Raw genomic sequence first — 20946 nt, 5'->3', positions numbered from 1 at the left:
ATCACACAATTTCAGTGAACTTCTGTTGTGATCATTGGGTATATGTTGAGGCGATAGGTTCCCGTTGTGGAACAGTTCTCTGTAGTACAACAGAAGCTTGTCCATTACTTCAGGAACACTTCTGTTATGACAACTGGGGGCCTGTTGCAATGATAGGTTTCTGTCGTACAACAACATTTTTCTGTAGTACAACAGAAGTTGGTCGCATTACATCAGGAACACTTCTGTTGTGACAATTGGGGGCCTGTTGCCACAATAGGTTTCTGTAGTATTTGAACAGCTCTCTGTAGCACTACAGAAGTTTTTCGGGTTACTTCAGGAGTATTTCTGTTGGGACAACAGGGTGCCTGTAGTGATGACAATTTTTTCTGTAGTACTACAAAAAACTGTTGTAGAGCTTCAGCTTTCTGTTGTAACAACAGACATACGACAGACTGTACTTCTGTAGTAGCAACAACAAATGTCTGTTGTACATCAGAAAAGTCTGTCGCTCCATCAGGAATCTGTAGTTACTACAGAAAAATCCTGTTGTACAACAGAAATTTCTGTAGTACTACAAAAATCTGTTGCAGAGCTTCAGCTTTCTGTTGTAACAACAGACATACGACAGACTGTACTTCTGTAGTAGCAACAACAAATGTCTGTTGTACATCAGAAAAGTCTGTCGCTCCATCAGGAATCTGTAGTTACTACAGAAAAATCCTGTTGTACAACAGAAATTTCTGTAGTTGCGACAGGAATTCCTGTTGTCTTTTTCAACTGGGATATATGCTAATTAGTTCTCTGGAAAACTACTAAAGGAGTTGTTTATCAATACTGGCGATTAAACTTGCTCAACACGTTGCAATGGACTTACATCATTGTGTGCGAATTAGTGGAAAAAGAACGCCACCCTCCCCCCTCCTTTCCTGAATATATTCTTCAGAACTTCCACCGCAGGTGTGCATGCAATTGTTGGTATGCGTGCGATCTACGAGTGGGTAAAAAAAATTTTTTTTAAAGACTACGTATTTTTTTTTACAATGCAACCTTACCACCTTCAAAGTAATCTCCATGATACTTAAAACATTTGTCTAATCTGTGATTCCACTTTTGGAAACATATTTCAGATCGTCTGTTTCGGTGGCTGATAACTTATCTTGTTTTTTCTTCACCTTTCCTATGTCGTCAAATCGCCGTCCTTTCATGTTCCTCTTTATTCGTGAAAAAAAAGAAAAAAGAAAGCCGCGCGGCCCGGGGTCAGGTGAGTAAGGGTCGTGGGGCAACGGAGTCATGTTATATTTTGACAAGAACTGGCGCACTGAGATGGCTGCGTGAGCTGGTGCATTGTCATGGTGGAAAAATCTGTCTCCCAACTGCCAGAAAACAGGCCTTTTTTTTTGTCGCACAATCTGGCACAATACTTTCAGTAATTCTAAATAGAAAGCTTGAATAACAGTCTGATCTGGCGGAACTAACTCCGAACGCACTATCCCACTCACATAAGAGATAAACGAGCATGGTCTTGATGCTTAACTTCGCTTGACGTACTTTTTTTGAACGGGGTGACAATGGCGTCTTCCACTGACTTGACTGATGTTTAATTTCAAGGCCTTAAAAATAGCGTCATGCAAGTTTCGTCACCACTAATCAACTTGGAAGGAAAGTCTAGTTTGGTTTGGCGTTGTTCTTTCAAAGCACGGCATGCTTCCACTCGACGACCTTTTGCTGATCTGTCAGAATTCGTGGCACAAATCTCGCAGCGACCGTTCCCAGTCCCAAATAGTCTGTTAAAATTCGCTGAACCAAGCTCCAAGATAGTCCAGATAAGTTCCGCAGCTCTTCAATGGTCCGTCGTCGGTCTTCAAGCACAAGAGCACGAATTTTTTTGACATTTTCATTTGCATGTTAAGTTGACGGACGTCCAGAACAAGATTTGTCATGAATCAGTATTTTCCCCTTTTTCGAACCGAGAGAACCCCACGTACACTCGAGTTTTTACTATAGCAATCGTTCTTGAAAGCAGTGTTTAAAATCTCAACAGTTTCTGCGGCTTTTTTTCCCGAGCAACACAATTTCACAGGCGCGCGCTGTTTCTCTTAAATTGGCAATCACAACAAACGAGAAGCGCGCGAAACTCTTTTCGCGAAGAAAATGCTGTACACATTCCCGGGAGACGCCACTGGGTACAATGATCTCAAAACGAGTTGCCCGACGCATGGCGAGCAGGAGAAATGCGTACCACGTGGTAGTTCCGCCCAGCGCAGCGCTATTTCGCTTTATTTTGGGTGGCCCCTCCTACAGTACATATCCCTTTGATTTCAGCCAATTGGACGCGTTGTGGAGAAAACCGTTGCTTCAGTCCTTTGGCCTCACTCTCGGGCTCCATGCATGTTCGAATGAGGAAAACCGAATGTTTGCAACACCGCAAGCAAGCTTCTCTGCAAAGGAGCGCCGGGTAGAGGAGACGACTTCCTGCTAGCTTTCTCGTTGCATTTTCAGAAAGGGAGGCAACATTTTGTTCCGGGGCTTCGGTGCTGCGGAGACTACCGCTTCAGAAATCTTGAATGCACACCATGCGCATTCCGTTCGCTGCTCACATGTCTGTCGTATTTTTACCGCAGCTGCCCATTACTATCACATCGATCTTGGTCTCTATAGCCTTTGATGCACGGTATAGTGCGACAAGCGCAGAATAACATTTCGCGTCGTTCAAAGAACGGTCAGCATCGGCAGTAAATTTTCAGGCAACTTTAGCGCCGCCTCATCTCTGGTACATGGCGTGGTGGAGTTATGCGCCACACATCGGTGGTCTACCTAGCTCTTCAAGTGTGACAACAAAGATTTTCGCGTGAAGACACAATGCAGCTGGCGTTTTATTTTATTACAGTATTTGGAATAGCGAAAATAAGCACTTGCTTTTATGTTTGGTCAACATATACAGGTGAAGGCGTAATAGCGAGAGCTATACGTAGACGGCTTAATCACATATGGGGTGGCACAACAGTACAAGCGACGGTGTAATAAGTACGAATGAAACTAGCCTTGTTTAGCGGGGCCCCTTGTAGAAAACGTCAGCTACGCATGTATAACGCGACAAAGGGTATAAAGACCCTGCGACTCACTGGGCAAATCGGTAACAGCTTCGTGCGGCGCACAACAATGCGCGCTCCGCCGCATTAACATGGCGCAAGCGTCCTTTTTTTTTTTACCTTGCCAGAGCACCTTTACGCTGTCATCACTTTCATTGAATTGTCATACCGTACTTTGTCATGGAATCGCATTATGCGCTGATTGTATGACGCCTCTTATTCACAAACGCGAAGTGCAGACGCAGGTATTAAGCGCCTTCAGCCTGTCTCGGTGCCGCTGCAACAAATCATTCCAGTCGTGCTTAAATCCGTTTCCACCATTCGAACCCCATGTCTGGCAATGTAAAGAAGTTACTTTCTGTCGTATACCCTGTAACGAAACTCTGCCCAGCCGAATATATCTCGCTAACGGTGAATAATAATTTGGCTTGATCGTGTGTGTACTTTAGAAGGTGTGGACGAGGATCTTCCGATGTTCCTCACTTCGACGCAAACATTTATGGAAATGCGAGAGCACGGTGCACGTTTAATTAAAAACCGGAACAACATTGCCCATGACCTTTGGCCTTTTGTCACAGGTCTCTAAGGCTGTAAGGGTCATTGACCCTTAGAGCCTTAGATCAGGCCAGCGCAGCAAAAAAGTGTCTGCATCCGCGAGACGTCTGTGATCCTCTGCTGACTGATCGTGCACGAGCTCAGTCGGACACGCAGGAAATTAGTCGAGTCTTAGTGACTGTCTCTCGATCACATCTGGCGCGTCTGACGCATTGCGTAACGCTGCGAAGCTTTTCGCTTATTTTGGGATAAAAGGTTACGAGTGCGCCCCTGCTATACTCGCATGTTGCTACCATTGCCCGAACAATGTATTATCCGCCACGGCGAAGAATGTTCAGGCGTCGAATTCACAAAGCGTTTCGTTCGTACACGTGTTCTTTGCCATTAGCCGATCGACTTCACTAATGATATGTCCAGCATCAGGAGATTGGCTGGAAGTTTTTCCTGTGAACAACGCTAGCGTAAGAGGTCTTTTATGAATACCGGCCCATATCTTTAGCAGCGGCAGGCTCAGATGACTGGCTTCGTTTACAGGCCTTTGACTTGTCGCAGTCAGTACAGTCCTGTCTCTAGTCGATCACAAGGAGGAAATGTCTATGGACGACAACGTTGCAGTAAGTAACAAATACGGCTACCAGCGAGGTTGTGCTTTTTAACTGGAGCATGTATATGGCTTTGACATAGAAGAGCGCCCTCAGAAAGCACCCGCACAGCACAACTTCAGTTGTCTCGGTCGTACGGTTGCCTCTAAAATCGCCTTGAATTAATTATGACGATACCATGACGTAAGGTCATTTGGGTAAAGAGGGCCGCAATACATTAAAGAAATGTGAGCTCTGCCCCTTAGTATACGACTTGCAGTTTCTAAGGTCTTCCTTCAGGCCTCCACGAACGCCTGCGTAACACGGCTAAGGACTTGTGTTTCATTCAAGGGGATCACATTTTTTCTTGCGCGATTTTAACGATACAAGTGGAGCTCCTAAGTTATTTGCCGCGATTTTATGTTTTACGGCTCCGAAATGTCTCTAAACTTTTGCTGCCCCCTGAACATAATTTGGTTTAATTTGCGCTTTCTAGTTTATAGAGCCTTTGCTACAGCTAAAGGCACAGCTCATATTTATAAACGTGGGCGCACTACCTTCACGGAAGGTCTCAAGTGACGCTGGGACGTTTTGTTTGGTTTGAGAATGCGGCGCTTCTGCTTGTATATGGGCCTTATGCAATGGTAATGCGAATAATAGTAAAGCAGAATAGCCGTAAATACCGTATTATTAATCACTGGTTATAACGTATGTCGTGCGCTTAATGTTTGCTTTTGCGGTTAATTTTAATGTTCTTTTTTATTTATTTAAAACAATTTTCATCGAACACAGAGAAAATGCGGCCGGTGTGGCTCCTATCGGACATCACAGTACGCTCTGATGACAAGATGCTGCTCAGTGACTCCGACTCAGCTAAATAGCCGGTCGATTGGCTGCGCTTAGCCGTGAAGGCTCAGAAGGTCTCGATGGAGCGCTAGCCTTTACACAGGACACAGGGCGATGGACAGCAGCGCAGCAACCACCCAAATAGTATATACTTTGCACGGGCCTTCAACAGTTACCATCTCCATATTTCTTGCTCTTTTTACCTCGTTTCCCCTCCCCCAGCACAGGGTAGCGAACCAAATACTCCCATGTTTATGACTTCCCTGTCCTTCCCCTCGCTCCTGTTTTCTCGCAACAGCAGATAAAACAGTATACAGCACAAGCGACGATACAGTAGGCGGCTGACCCACGTGCAACAAGAAAAAGATAATCACAACGTAAATGTCAACCACCGACGGCACTCGGGACCACTCATCTTCACGCGCACTTTATAGGATGCACGGATGCGTCTGCAAGGAGAGCACACCGCGCTTATTTTCTGGTTCCATCCACACATGGGAGTCCCCCACACGACGCTGAATTGCGTACACACACGCACGCGCGCACACATGCATGCAGGCCTGTAGCCGACGACCAACAACAAGTCCTTGGCAGCGGCCTTCGCCCAGGCGTCTCATCAGCGGGCCAAGCCGAGCGTGGCGGCTGAGGCGAGGAAAAGCGCGGCCAGCGTGAGCAGCGGGCGCCTGTGAGGGCCGCCACCGGCCGCGTTGCAAGCGTCCTCGAAGCAGCTCTGCAGGCAGCCCCGCACGTAGCGGTCCTCGAAGTAGAAGCCGCCGCAGTGACTCATGCGCACGATCTCCGTGTCCACGGTCAGCGTCCCGCTGTCGAGGGCGCAGCTGCGCACCACCATTGTCTGACCCGTCTCCTCTGCGAGAAGAAAGAAATAAAGGAGGGTGCCGTCGCGCAACATTTCTCTCTGCGCAAAATGACCTCTTCTCGCGTTTCGCTAATTCGTGTCTATCTTACAATACAACGGCGAACCGGAACTACAAGGCGGGAAACGAGGCCCGTTAGATAACGCACGGGACTTTCAAATGTTGCGTAACAGCGCTTGTTACGCAAAAATCCAAACAAGCGTGCTTGGTGCGTGCAGGTAAACATTCCTGTTCGCCATGCCTTCTTTCGGATTTCGGATCGTCAGTGCGCTTTCAAACAGTGCATGCGTGCAGCGTCAGCAACGAGGCTTGAAATTATGCTCGCGCTTCGTTTTTTATGCGTTGCATATTGCAATCACTCAGTTCAGCTCTTGGGCGCGGCCGGGCAGCCACCATTGAGGGTATGAGCCATTGTTCATAGCTGCGCGTCTCATATGTGGGTCTATTCTCTTTTAAGTTTGCTATGTTTGTACTTAAGTTGCTTCTATTTTTATGCGTTGCATATTGCAATCACTCAGTTCAGCCCTTGGGCGCGGCCGGGCAGCCACCATTGACCTTTAGCGCAACCACGTGACGTGACGTCACGACAGCCGGAGGAAAAGCTGGGCCCCAACTCGCGCAATATGCAACGCATTCTTGGCTTAACCAAGCTAAGCCTGGCAATTAATTATTTTTGCTCTCCCTCTGTCTATTTTTGTGTTGATGCGTGTGTGTGTGCGCGCGTTTACTACACTAACTGAACTGTGTGGCGTTGCTAATTAAAGAAAAGTGCTTATTTGACCTGGTTGGTTCCTGGCTGGAACAACGAGAGAAAGCACTGATGATTGGACAATAGCAATTTCGCCAAATGATCACATCATCGGCGTCGGCGTGTAGGTGCGGCACTGAACTGTGAAATGGTAATAACGATACGCATTGTATGGCTTCGTGCAATAGTTGATAGCGCTTCATCTCTCGGCATGCTCAAAAACACGAAATAAATAAATGTGACCCGCTAGCACGTTCATGGACTCAATTAGGGAACATGCCGCGGGGTAGCGTTTTCGACAGCATTAATTAGGTCAGTTCACTTAAAACTCTGGCGACGGCTGTCTCGAAGCACGTACTCGTTACGGAAGCTCTACGGATATCAGGTGCCGTAGCCTTTCAGAGTGGCTGCTTCCTACTTTGCGATTTAGGCCGGTCCCGTAAAGCCTGTGACGAAAAGGGTAATTATGTGATTAAAATGTCTTTTTATCAAATCATTTTTCCCATAGCTTAATGTCCTTGAAACGAAACTACTTGAATAAGGTAGTTAGCCTAACGCCTTATGACCTGCGCTTACAACTTTTGTAGGACGAGAGCGACGCCACGTACATTTTTCAGCAGGCTTCGGTCATTGTTTTTCAAGAGGGGTGCACTTATAGAAATAACTCCCTCAGAGCGTCGTTTGGTTAGCCATGGCTTTGGGATAGCCGACTCTCCATTCAACGTAGTTTTCGTTTTGTTGTCAACTGAAAAACAACGACATAGACATCAAATTATCAAGATCATTTATTTTTTCGCACAGACGTGCGTTCATCTTGGCGATGGCCATGAAGGTAACCAAGGGTGAAGAGATATATATATATATATTTATTTAAAAATTTGGACGACGCTTAAGCTTCGCCTTTAAGAGTGGAATGCGATAGCGTCCAAAGATCCCTGATTGCTTCTCGCGCTTCCTGGCAACTGCAGCGTACGTAACCGTAATGTTTACCGGGAAACTCTAGCGGCGACGCGATGCACTGTTAGATATGGAGCTGTTTCCTGCGATTACTTCGAGTTCCCCAAACCACTTCGAGTCGCAGCACAGCTAATTGAGGAATGCCGAAGCAGGAAAGCACATTCCAGAGGAGCGGCCGAGCAAACAAGTTTAAGGCAACAAGTTCACGTGCCAACAAGTTCGTGCGCCGCCGGGATTAGCAGGTGGGCCTCGGACAATGGAGCATGAGCAGCCCTCCCCTTCTCCTCGTTAGAAGTGCATTGCCAGTCTGCGAGGCAAGGCCGCAGAGAGCCGCCAGGTGTGACACCGCGACACGGGCGCCTACCATTGGCTGAAAGTGGCGTCATCGGAGCGGACTCTCCCATTGGTCAAACATGACGTGACTTACAGTGCTCGAAGGGTTTATAAGAAGCCTTCCAGAGAGACCTGAGCATTCTGGGACATTCCCTGATTCCCTGATTCACCTCTCTCGAACTTCTTGCCGCGGGCCGCAGCGTCCGAGTTGCTGCCGGCCCGTAATGACTGTACGACCGTTCATTGACTCTCACCTCCCTGTATATAATGTAGAATAAACCCTCCCAAGTTTTGGGTTTTCTTCCCGACGTCCGTCCTCCAACCCCTACATCTGGTTGGCAGCGGTGAGATCGCCTCCGAATGCATCAGCTGGTGGCAGCGCTACGGATAAACCTTCGTCGAGAGAGATCCTAAGGAACCGGGAAGAGCGAAGAAGAGAGAGCCTTCGTCGAAAGAGGTCCGAAGAAACTGGGAGTAGCGAAGAAGGAGCGAGCCTTCGACCCAGGGAGTCCGGAGGAACCGGGAACAGCGGACGAATGAGCCGGATGGCAGGGTGCTGCAACCGTAAGTGAGCGCGTGGTTTTTTTCCTTATGATTCGCCAGACTCAAAGGTTGTGTGTTCAATTTTGATAGTTCTGGGAATCGGGAGTTTGATGCACTGTGTATTTGCACAAATTAATTAAGGAAAACAGTTTTGGCCACCTGTCGGGGCAGCTGCCATGGATCTTAGAAGGTTGACGAGGTTAGACTTGTTGTTGGTGTGCGACGATTTGGGAGTTGAGGCGGACGAACGGATGGAAACGCCAGCAATCATAAAGGCGATTAACGATAGTGGCAATGATGACAAAAGCATTGAGCTTGCTTGGGAGGTGATACAGGAACCACGGGAGCGAGAGCGTCGTGTACGTTTGCGAGAGCGTCGTGAACTTAAGAGTGAGAGTAGGCGTGAAGCACGCGAGAATGAACGGAAGCATGAGCTTCAAGAACTTACTCTTAGGTGTCAGCGTCACGAACGTGAGAAGGAACGCGAACATGAGTATCAGGAACGTAAGCGAGAGCGTGAGCAAAAGTATGAGAGAGAGAAGGCAGCACTGATCAAAGAGATACAGCATTGTGATCAGTTATTGGCACAGAGACAACGGATGTCTGTGAATTCTGTAGGTAGTACAGAGCGAAAGAATGAGCAAGTGTCTAGCGGATTTTCGCCAGAAGCCGACGAGAAGAGTAGTGCCTGTGAGATTAGCTGCAGATTCATAAGTAAAGGGAAAAGGCTAGCTGCTAACGATGCCTTAGTGGCGATAGAGGCCGTTAAAGGCCAGAGTGAGAGCGACGAGGTGCTGTGCCAACAGATGACTGTGGAGACAGCTAGGCCAGCTGCGAACAAATTGGCACAGTTACCGCGTGTGTGCGTCGCTGGTAAGGTTAGCGAGGTTGCTAGCGAGGAAAAGGGTACTGTTGACGCGACAGACGCGAGCACCCATGTAGAGCCAGATCTGCGTGCAGAAGTGAAGTGCGAGCTGGACGATGCAGTTGAGAATAGCTCTCGGGGTGGCGAGCTCCGTAGCTCACGAGAGAACAACTGCATTGTTCAGGGATCGGTGCGGCTCTCCGCCAGTCTAGATAGCCTAGAGAGGGATGGTTCCGTTGTTAATCATTCGGACTGTGCGCGTGAGACAGCGATCGATACCGACGGGCTGTGTGTCGATGCACAGCGTGCGCTGGGCAATGTAGTAGAGGGCAGTTCGCAAGAGTGCGAGTTGTCTAACTCGAGCAAAGCCTGCTGCATTGTTCCAGAGTCGGTTGAGCTGTCCGCCAGTCGAGGCAGAGAGAGTGTTGACTTAAGTGAGAATCACTCAGACTGTGCGGGTAAGAGACCGATCCGGGCCGACGAAATGTGTACCGGCCAGCACGAGGCACGAGGCGACATGAAAGCGAGTGCAAAGGGAAAGCGCCGTAAAAAGAAGCGCGGTAAAGACCGAAAGTCGGTAAATAATGTAGCGCTGCCAAAAATGGCGAGAAACCCAAATGGGCAGGGCGCGAGGAGAAGAAAGGTGCGGTCGTCGCTGACGATGTTGACGCATCCTAAACGTTTGAGCCACAGGTCAAAGGGGGACCGCGAAGAATGTTCTGCACGGACGCGGACAAAGGGCACGAGGCAGATAAACTCCTCGTCGTTCCGTAGTTCTTTTCATAGCTCAGCGTGCAGTTCGAAGAAATGCAAGGTGGCAGGACGAGACCAGGTGGGGAGTAGCGACGCGGTTAATCGAGTTCGTGTTGAAAGCGGGGCGCGGGGACGCAAATTGGCAGGAGACCGTAACGTCTTGGGGGAGCTGATAGTGAGTCAGCCCTTTTGTTGTCTCTCGGCAGCCAGAGTAGCTTTCAAGCCGCGACCACCGCGAGGACGGCTCAGAGTATGAGTCAGACATAAGCGTTTGGAAAGGGAGGCGAAGAGCCCTTCCGTAGAAATGGAGTGTCTTGTTTTTTTATTTTGAGCATCGGAAAGTTTTTCGCGATTTGAGACTAGGATTTCTTTCAATGTGTAAGGTTTGAGCTTTGTTTGTGTTTTCGTTTGAGAAGCTCCGTGATTTGAAAGATGAGGTTTATGTAAACATGTAGTCTCGCGAGATGCTCATTAATAAGTAGATAGGCTTTTTTTTGTGTATGTGTGAGTAACCTAAAGGTCAAGGTTATCGTCGAAAGGCCTATGGTAAAGCGCGTGTGTTATTTAACCTTCTTTCTTTTTAAGTATTTTTGAATTTTGCAAGGTTAAGCGCGTAGGTTTTCAGTGAGTGCATGATTTGCACGGAGAAGCGTTCTTAGTTCCATTAGCGCGTGTCCTGTGTGGACGGAGGGAAGCAGACTTTATGACTGGGTTGCTAGTGTGTGTGGAGGGCAGCCGTATTCTGACTTCTCTGATAAGTACGCGTGGAACGAGTTATTAAAAGACGCATTATTTTAAGAGTTCTGCGGAGTGTGTAAGTCCCGCAAGTTTAATTGTTCGTTTACGTCACGTGTCCTGTAGGACTTTCAGGGAAGAAACGTGAGTAAGCGTAAATGAAAAGTTTGCCTACAACGCAAGTACGCGTTCTGTTTAGTGACCACAAGGCTAGTGCGCTTGTGATTACGTACTTGTGAGGTTGACCAGATTGTTCAGTGGCACCAATACGTGCGATAAGTACGCCACTGCGATAGATTGGAAACATGCTGTTCGTGTAGTTAGGCCACTTAAGTTATGTTCGGCTGTTTTCATTTGTTTGCATCGTCAACGACCCTTTTGTTTTGCAACAACAATAGTACTCTGGTCTTGTCGGCATTCGAGGAGAAATGGATGGCTGTTTGGAAGGGTGGTTGGAACTGTTGGTCAAAATTGGGGAAATAAAAGATCAGGGTTCATTTTGACTCAGTAATGGCCTGGCGAGTCAGGGGTGAAGAGCCTGCGCTTACGCGTGGTGCAGCGCTGTGTTGTTTGGTTTGTTTGACGTATGTTCTCCAGGGCCCAGGATCCCGAGGGTTGTCAAACGAGGCTCGACCCCAGTACCCTGCAGCTTCTTTCAGCGTTCCTCATGGCCAGCGAATTGAGTTCACCGGCCATTCAGAACAACCGGGGCGAGGACGAGCTGTTAGATATGGAGCTGTTTCCTGCGATTACTTCGAGTTCCCCAAACCACTTCGAGTCGCAGCACAGCTAATTGAGGAATGCCGAAGCAGGAAAGCACATTCCAGAGGAGCGGCCGAGCAAACAAGTTTAAGGCAACAAGTTCACGTGCCAACAAGTTCGTGCGCCGCCGGGATTAGCAGGTGGGCCTCGGACAATGGAGCATGAGCAGCCCTCCCCTTCTCCTCGTTAGAAGTGCATTGCCAGTCTGCGAGGCAAGGCCGCAGAGAGCCGCCAGGTGTGACACCGCGACACGGGCGCCTACCATTGGCTGAAAGTGGCGTCATCGGAGCGGACTCTCCCATTGGTCAAACATGACGTGACTTACAGTGCTCGAAGGGTTTATAAGAAGCCTTCCAGAGAGACCTGAGCATTCTGGGACATTCCCTGATTCCCTGATTCACCTCTCTCGAACTTCTTGCCGCGGGCCGCAGCGTCCGAGTTGCTGCCGGCCCGTAATGACTGTACGACCGTTCATTGACTCTCACCTCCCTGTATATAATGTAGAATAAACCCTCCCAAGTTTTGGGTTTTCTTCCCGACGTCCGTCCTCCAACCCCTACAGCACGAAGGCGGGCTTGCTGGTAGAAACGTGGCCTCTTGCGTGGGCCGCGATGAATGGATGGATGGATGGATGCTATGAGCGTCCCCTTTGGAACGGGGTGGTGGGTTGCGCCACCAAGATCTTGTTGTTATATTGCCTAATGTCTTACCCATGTTAAAAAAGAACAAAAAAGGAAAAAAAAAAACACGATAAATTCCCATAACCGAACTTTCTCTACCTCTATTGTGAACTTCGTTTTTGTACGCCTCCGTTGTTTGTTGTTTTCCTACTTTTCTTCCACGGATCTTCCCATAGCCATTGTGACCCCATTGTGACCCTTTTTCTTCCCCTCTTCCCCTTCCCTTACGTAGAGTAGCAGGCCAGATGCTCCATTATCCGGCCGACCTCTACATTTTCCATTCATTAAACTACTTCTTCTTCCCATAGCCTCTTACTAATCTCTATTGCGGACATGTTTATTTTCCCCCTGTTCTCGCTGCACCCAAGGGATTCAAGGAGGCCAGAGGGGCCCAAATCGACCGCTGGGCAGATATCTTCAGATTCTAATGAAACATGCTCCGTCGTTTCCCTAGTTTTGACGCAGCAAGCACATGCTTCTTCTTCCTTGTATTTCGCTTTATAAGTGCGTGTTCTAAGGCATCCTGATCTCTCTTCGAAAAGTACAGAGCTTCCCTTTGAGTTACCATATATTGGTTCTTTCCTAATTTCTTTTCTTTCTCTTAAGTAGTTACTCATAGCAAGTTTCTTTTCCATTGCCGCACCCGTGAAATTATCTCAGCCTCTGATTTTCCGCTTGACGTTCTCTGTTGCCATGTTGCTCATCATGCAGGTCGTGTACTTGCTAGCAAGCTTCCCAGTTCCTAGTTTTCAGCCTTTCCCGAAATATTAAGAATGCGAAGCCGAACTGCAGCGACAAGCGAGTCGCCGGCAGGCTGAAGGAAGATATAGGAGAGCAAAATCCATCCACGGATTTCAAAGAGTCAAGGCGGATGCAAAAAAAAGATTTAACGGCGCACTGATGCACTACAATCCCAAAGACGGAAATAATTGTGTGAGTCGTTGGATCCGCTTCAGCGCTTATCTCAGATATGGAGAACCGCGCGTTGACTTCGCGTGTCACCGCAACGGCGTGCTCCTTCCAAATCGCTCTCTTCGCACCAAGGTCGAAGAGAAATTGACATTGCTGAAGAATTTTGCTCGACTTGCCAGCTTGCAACCCCAACGCGCACTTACACTATGTGCCACAGCTGTGCCACGGGATTCCCGCATGGATGTAATGTTTTCGATGGAAGAGTTTGAAGCGGCACTGGCGACTTGCAGGCGCTCTTCTACACCTGGGCCGGACATGTTACCTATGCGGCGCTCGGCAATCTTGGGCAGAAAGCACGACTCATGCTGCCAAACCATTACAACGAGTCTTGGCGCAACGGTTTGCATGGTTCCATGTGAACGGAAATGCAGCCGCTTGGTTCCACTTCTCAAACCTGGTAAATCACCGTTCGATTTGTCATCGTACCGCTCCATCGCTCTTCCCACTTGCATGAAGAAAATAACAGAAAGAATTATTTTGACGCGCCTGGAATGGTGCCTGGAAAATTACAATGTGTACTCAGATGCTATGGCTGTCTTCCGGCGTTGGCGCTCATCCATAGATAATGTAATAGATCTGGTCACGTTTGTTCAACATCAGAAATGTCTGAAACGACTCACTGCGGCATTGTTCCTTGACATAAAAAGCGCCTATAATAATGTAGCACATTATGCTATTATAAAGGCTCTGATTGAAGCCGGAATCGGGGGCCGCACTTTTCAGTGGCTATGCAGTTATTTGACCGACAGGCATTTCTCCGTGACGACGGATGATGGCGCCATGACTCACCACCAAACATTCCGTGGAGTACCGCAAGGTGGGGTCCGACGATACTGAACCTAGTGCTCGTTGGCATAGTCGGATGCTTGCCCAACGTAGTTCAAGTATCAATCTATGCTGACGACATCTGCATCTGGGCGTCTGCTGTGACAGGACTGCAGATACGAGCAAGGCTACAAAAGGCAGCTACGTTAACATTGCTGTACTTGCGAAAACAGAACTTAGAGCTGTCTTCAGAGAAATGCTGCCCTGTTACAGTCACTCGGAAGGCAATGAAGCATTACTCTGTAAGTGTCAATGGGCAAGCAAATGCAAACGCACGGAAACACCGGTTTTTAGGGGTAATTATCGACCGCGACCTATCATGGAGCCCGCACGTTTCATACCCAAAAAGGAGGTTAGTGACAATAATACATCTCCTCAAATTTATGGACGACGACGACGACGAAGTGTCTCTTGGCAGAGTGTTGGTTTTTTACCTCTGGCTATTTCTGTGAAATCTCCAATGTATCTAATAGTCGTCGCGCCAAGTTCGGTGGCGATGGACGTGGACCGTCCAGGGCGTCTGCCGGAACCGGTGGCGTCAGACAGCGATAGCGAAGGCACCCATGTGTACTCGTTCAGAAGCGAGGACCCTTCTGATGACGATGACTTCAAACTTGTGCGGAGCCGTTAGGCAAAGAGTAGGAACACCAGGACCTCTTCGTCTTCCAGTACATAAACTGTTGGGCCCACGCGGAGCCCCGACACCAACACCATCTTTTTTATGCCTGTGATACCCAACGGTAACATAAAGCGGCTTAATACGCAATCTGTCTCGATTCAGCTGTAGACCGTGGTGCTCAACGAAATCACGGACATTAGAGTGAACACCCGAAAAAATATACTGGCGGTTGATGTTCTGCATGCGGGTGCTCTTAGCGCCCTCCGCAAGATAACAGATATTGATGGCATGCAGGTGCGCTATCGCATCCCGGGCTCTGATGTCATCACCGGTGTCGTATACGACGTAGACTTGGCTATCCTTAGCAATTACTTGCCGATTCTGGTTAAAGCAGTGAGTGATCATGACGTCATAGTTGATGCCTTTCGCCTGGGTAACTCACGTAGCGTGAAGATTGTGTTCAAGGACAACTGCCTTCCGTCGCACGTTAAGGTGGGCCACTTTCGTCATCCTGGCCGGCCTTTCATTCCGAAGCCTCTGCAGTGCCGCAACTGCATGAAACTAGGACACGTGATCAGCGTCTGTGAGAACGAAATAGTGTGCCCCCGTTGCGCTGAGCCACACGCCGCGGATAAATGTGCGGCCGCTGTCATGAAATGTCAAAACTGCCACGGATCTCGTGAGGCTTCATCAAAGGACTGCCCAAAAATTAAGAAAGAAATTGCTATCTTAAAATAAATAGCAAAAGATCATTCCTCTCATCGAGAAGCCGCTGCTAAATTCAGGAAGCGACGCTCCCGCTGCCGACGTCTTTCAAGGAAAGCTGCGTCGGTGACGCGTGTGCCACGTCCACTGTCACCTCGTCCACTGCCACCCAGTCCACGCACATTAGGAAGGCCTACAAAGGACACAGGGACTGAGAAGAATATGAACACCGAAACCTGGCCTGCGTTGCCAAAGCGGCCACCACCTGCAGATTCACTGCACGACGACGGAAGCAATCTAGCCCGAGCATCTCCTGCCGGTGAATTGACTGAACAGGATTGGTAAGTGGTTGTCGTGGTGCGATCACTAATGAATACGATTCGTATGCTACTGAACAAGCTGCAGACACCGACAACCCAAAGAGCATTGCAAATACTGGGTGCACTGAATACAGTACATGCAAGCCAAATATAAGCACCATGGCTCACCCAAACCTTTCTTTTCGCACTGAAGTTAGAAGTGCGACGATTTTTCAACGGAATGCCAGAGGCTTGAAGTCCCGCATCTTGGATTTGCACCAATTTGTCTTGAAGAACCAGTTTCCTGTACTTGTTATTTGCGAACCGAACGTATCAACTACTCACAGATTATCTGGTTGCGAAGTTTTTGCTTCTTCCACATGCGAGGAACGAAGCAACGTTCTCATTTACATCCGCACGAACTTGACCTATGTTTCGCATACGGTTCAGGCTCATGACTAGAACCAACACGTATGCCTCCGCGTCAGTAAGAACAAAGTGTCTTTCACTCTTATTGGTTGTTACATCTCTCCATCAAGGCAGTTTGCCTGTGAAAGACTGAAATATATATTACAGGCAACTGATGGCCCCTGGGTCATCACTGGGGACTTCAATGCGCATCACTTGCTTTGAGGAAGCACCAAGATCAACTCAAGGGGAAGGAATGTTGTGTCGTTTGCCTCTGATTGTGACCTCTGCATCACGAACGATTGTAGCCCGATGTATTGTGCGGTCCGGTGTATAGCAGCTGCCTCCACTTGACCTTAGTGTCGCGGAGCTTCACGTCACATGTTAAATGGCTTTGCGACATCGAGACTCACGGAAGTGATCACATTCCCACCTACCTAAAGATTAATGGACTCACTCTGCCTTTCTCTCATAGTGGCTCGAAGAAGACTGACTGGACTATGTTCACGTCGCTTATGGAAGAAGCGTGTCGGGGAGATTTCACCGGCAGCGTTGACGACACCATCGCTGAAGCAATGAAAACTGCCAAGTGTTTATTATCATAGTCGTCAAACCGTGCGGATTTCGACATTGAACTTGAGAGACTTCATGCGATTCGACGGCGTGCAGAGCGACGATGCGGACGTACTAAATCAATTTATGATCTCAGAGACGCACGACGCATTCAGAAGAAAATTAAGCGTCGCATAGACAAACTAGAGAGCGAGCGATGGAAGAGATTCTGTGAGTCGCTGGACCCTTGGAAGCCGCTTTCACATATCTGGAGGAAAGTCCGTGGTCTTCGTTCATACCCGCAACAACGACACCCATTCGCAGCTTTGGTCCTCCATCTTGGCCAAACTGAGCTTGATGTAGCGGTGGAATTATGTGCGAGATTCACTGGCGAGCCTGTCAACACCAACGTTGATGTGAGTGACCTCCCTGCGGCTCGGTTACCAGAAATGGACATGTCCGTTACTATGGAAGAACTCGAAGCTGCCCTGGCTATTTCGAAACGATCATCCTCTCCAGGCCCTGACGGCGTCACCTATGCTATCCTGGGACACCTTGGACAAGAGGTAAAAAGCTATTCTGAGCAGCTTCAACAACTCATGGCATAGAGGTACAGTTCCCCGGAAATGGAACTTAAGTCGGCTGGTACCTTTGCTAAAGCTCGGAAAATCTCCATTGGATTTAGCGGTATATCGCCCTATCGCTCTGGCCAGCTGCATCGGAAAGGTGATGGAAAGGATGGCCCTTGCACGTCTAGAATGGTACTTCTAGCGTTCCAATATCTACCCAGCTTCCATGGCAGGCTTTCGTCGGGGTCGTTCCTCAATTGATAGCGTAATTGACCTGACAACGTTTGTGCAACTGGAGAAAAGCCGTAAGCTCATATCAGTTGCGCTCTTTCTCTACGTGAAAGGTGCATATGACAACGTTGCACATGACGCCGTCATCAACTCCCTGGAGACTATCGGAATTGGCGGCCGCATGATTCGCTGGTTATCCGACTATTTCACTCGCCGGTCGTTTTTTGTACAAACAGAAGATGGGCCCACAGGTGAATATTACTCTTACTGCGGCGTGCCTCAAGGAGGAGTATTGAGTCCCACGTTGTTCAATGTGACTCATTGGACTAGCTGAAGTTTTACCTAAAACAATCTACCTCTCGATATACGCAGGTGACATCTGCCTTTGGACATCTGCGGTAACCCGCCTTCAGGTTCGCGTGCGATTGCAGCGGGCAGCAACTTTGACATCAGCATACCTTCAAACACAAGGCTTGACTGTATCGACCGAGAAATGGGCATTGATTACATTCACACGTAAACCTATGACACCATACCCAGTCTCCATTAATGGACACACTATCACCAATGAAAAGACCCATCGATTCTTGGGTGTGTGGTGAAGAGGAAGATGAAGAAGGCGCTCTTGTTGCGGCTGTGCGCGTGATCAGCGTTTGTCGACTGCCAGCGCTACCAGACTGTGCCCAGTGCCTCGTAATAAATCGCCTTATTACATTTGGTGGAAGGTGCTCCACTCCCCGACCTCGCCCTGGAACTTCGCAGCCGAACTTTAACATCTGCTCCAGCCGCTACTATGACCGACGCTCCCAACAATCCACTCGGCGCATCTGCCGCTCCTGTCATGTGCGGCGCCATGCAACGGCAGCGGGACCCTCCTGTTTTTAGCGGATCAGGTGAGACTGACGTAGAAGACTGGCTCTCTACCTACGAGCGCGTCAGTGAACACAACAAGTGGGATGACCCGACGAAGCTCCATAGCGTCATCTTCTATCTTGCTGACGTTGCGAACCTCTGGTTCCACAATCACGAACGGGAACTGCAAACCTGGTCCGCTTTCAAAACTGCATTCGCGGAAGTCTTCGGTCGCCCAGCCTTGCGAAAACTCCGTGCAGAACAACGCCTCCGCCAGCGGGCTCAACAGCCCGGCGAGACTTATACAAGTTACATAGAGGATGTCGTCGATATTTGCGCCCGCGTCGATTCCACCATGACTGAAGAGGACAAGGTGAAGCACATCCTCAAGGGCATCGAGGACGACGCATTTCAAATGCTCCTGGCGCGGAACCCTACTTCTGTGGCAGCTGTCGTCACTCTTTGCCAGAGCTTCGATGAGCTGCGTCGACAAAGGGTCCTTGCGCGCAGCGCTCTCGCACCTGGCGACTCTCTCTCGGGCCTCACACTTCGCTCGAACACCATGCCAGCAGCATCGCTCTCTCTTGAGATTAAGGATTTCATTCGTGAGGAGGTGGCACGCCAATTGTCTATGCTGCCTCTCAATGATGGACCTCCCCAGCCTGACACATCTCTGGCTGCTCCCATTAGGCGGGCCATTCGCGAGGAACTTGCTGGGTCTTTACCTTTCGCCCACCCCTGCCCTCCCGTGGCTGCACCTCTGACCTATGCCGAAGTCGCCGCGCGACCTGCGCCGCCGACGTTCTCGTTTCCGGCGCCAATGCGACTTCAAGCTGCACCTCCTCCCGCGTCGCCTCCCGTTCCATCTCGACGCCCAGTTCAGACCCCTTGGCGCACGCGCGACAACCGACCCATATGCTTCGCTTGCGGTGTCGCCGGCCACGTTGCGCGCTTCTGCCATCGTCGCATGCCACCTGGTAACGCTACTATCGCACCGCCTGGATATGCCTATTCCCATGACACCACCGGGCATGCGGCTCTTCCCGACCACGAGTTTTCGCCGCCTCCTCGACGCCCTGTCGGCACCCATCGTTCGCCATCACCACGTCGTCGCTCACTTTCCCCCTTACGTCGCCGCCAGTCACCTAGCGAGGGAAACTACACTCTAAGAAGAATTCCGGGGAAAACGGGAGTAACTGCGCAGTTCGTCCCAAAAAGGGCGCTTTCGTCCCTCAAGGGAGTAACTGCATGGATGTGCGTGCCGTGTGCAAATTTTGGAGAGTAAGTGTTTAGTCCCTGGTCGGAAAGAGAGGAACGGGAGGACGAGCGGCAACAGTTACTCCCCCTGCGCTCCGCTGTTTTCGTCCATGTCGTGCAGTGATGCGGCAAAAACTGTATTGTCTATAAATCGTGAATAGTTCGAAGTTCGGGCACTGTCCATTGAACTACATGCAAAGCAGCACTTTGCCTCTTTAAAGTTGGAATGTGAAGAGCCATGCCCTTCGTGCGCACCCCATAAGTGAGCGATAGAAATTAAACGCGCAAGTCATTGATAGACTGCCAGATTTTGCTGGTCAATAGTACCTAAGTTCCTTCCGTTCCAAGGAGATTACGAACTTAACTGAAGCGATGTGTAGCTCAAACGGGACACACTAAGCGACAGAGCAATTGTCCGTCTCTGTCGTCTTAGGTGCCCCGTTTGAGCTCGCTACACGTTTACATCGTGTAGTGCCTCAGTTTAAAGCACCCTAAGAATACTCGGGCATATTTCTTTTCGCACTCACTGATGGTTGCAAGTACACTCAACGTTACACTCTCCCCGCACAACATGCACAAAATGCCGAGTCGCTTTTACATTGCCGCACCTGCGTTCCGTTGCTTAACCTGTCTCAATTTCCTGGTCTCGTCAAGCAATCTGCCGTGGTGCAGTGGTTAGACTAGCTAACACGGGAGCGCGAGGACGTGAGTTCGAATCCTGCTTTCGGACCCATTTTTTTTCTTTTTTTTCAGCTCAGTAATCTTTTTTATTAGCGTATAAATGCCTAATTTCATTAATTCCACCTTTGCGGAGCATCGGAAATAATGACCGTTACTCCTTTGAGGAGCATCGGAAAAGAGCAACTGTTAGTCCTCGGAGGAGTAACGGCATGGGGAGTAACAGTTCATCCCCTCGCACTTACCCCCTAAAGGGAGGAATGGTTGTGGCAGATCAGTTGCTCCCCTAAAGGAGTAACCTCAATACCCCATTTCCTCCTTTTCTTCTTAGAGTGTAGTTGCTGCAGTTCCGCAGGCACGAACTGCAAGCTTCGCGACTTCTACAAGGCCTGCACAGTCGCCACGCAATTTATTGGACGTTTTGGTCGAAGGAACCGCCGCAATTGCGCTTATTGATACTGGGGCTGCAGTTTCTGTTATCGACGAAAAGCTTTGTCGCAGCCTCCATAAGGTCACAATGCCGTTGTCTGGTATGCTTCTAAGCACCGCGACTGCGCAGCATATAGCCCCGCTCGCTCAATGTACTGCCAGGGTGGTCATCGACGGCATTGTCTATGTTGTTGAATTTCTCGTGTTGTCATCATGTTCACATGACATTATCCTCGGCTGGGACTT

General features: G+C 49.2%; 1 protein-coding gene across 1 annotated transcript in view; it reads right to left on the bottom strand.

Moving 5' to 3' along the window:
- Positions 1–1132: 1132 nt before the first annotated feature.
- The window catches only part of LOC135912015 (uncharacterized), a 56480-nt gene continuing 36666 nt past the window's right edge, over positions 1133–20946 (bottom strand). Inside the window, exon 5 of the mRNA XM_070520930.1 lies at positions 1133–5920. Within this exon, the coding sequence (XP_070377031.1) occupies positions 5670–5920 (251 nt within the window). The 3' untranslated portion in view covers positions 1133–5669. The remainder of the gene's footprint in view (positions 5921–20946) is intronic.

This window comes from Dermacentor albipictus, chromosome 1, assembly GCF_038994185.2.
Source record: "Dermacentor albipictus isolate Rhodes 1998 colony chromosome 1, USDA_Dalb.pri_finalv2, whole genome shotgun sequence".
Lineage (NCBI taxonomy): Eukaryota > Metazoa > Arthropoda > Arachnida > Ixodida > Ixodidae > Dermacentor > Dermacentor albipictus.
This window is presented reverse-complemented; position numbering and strand designations above follow the sequence as displayed.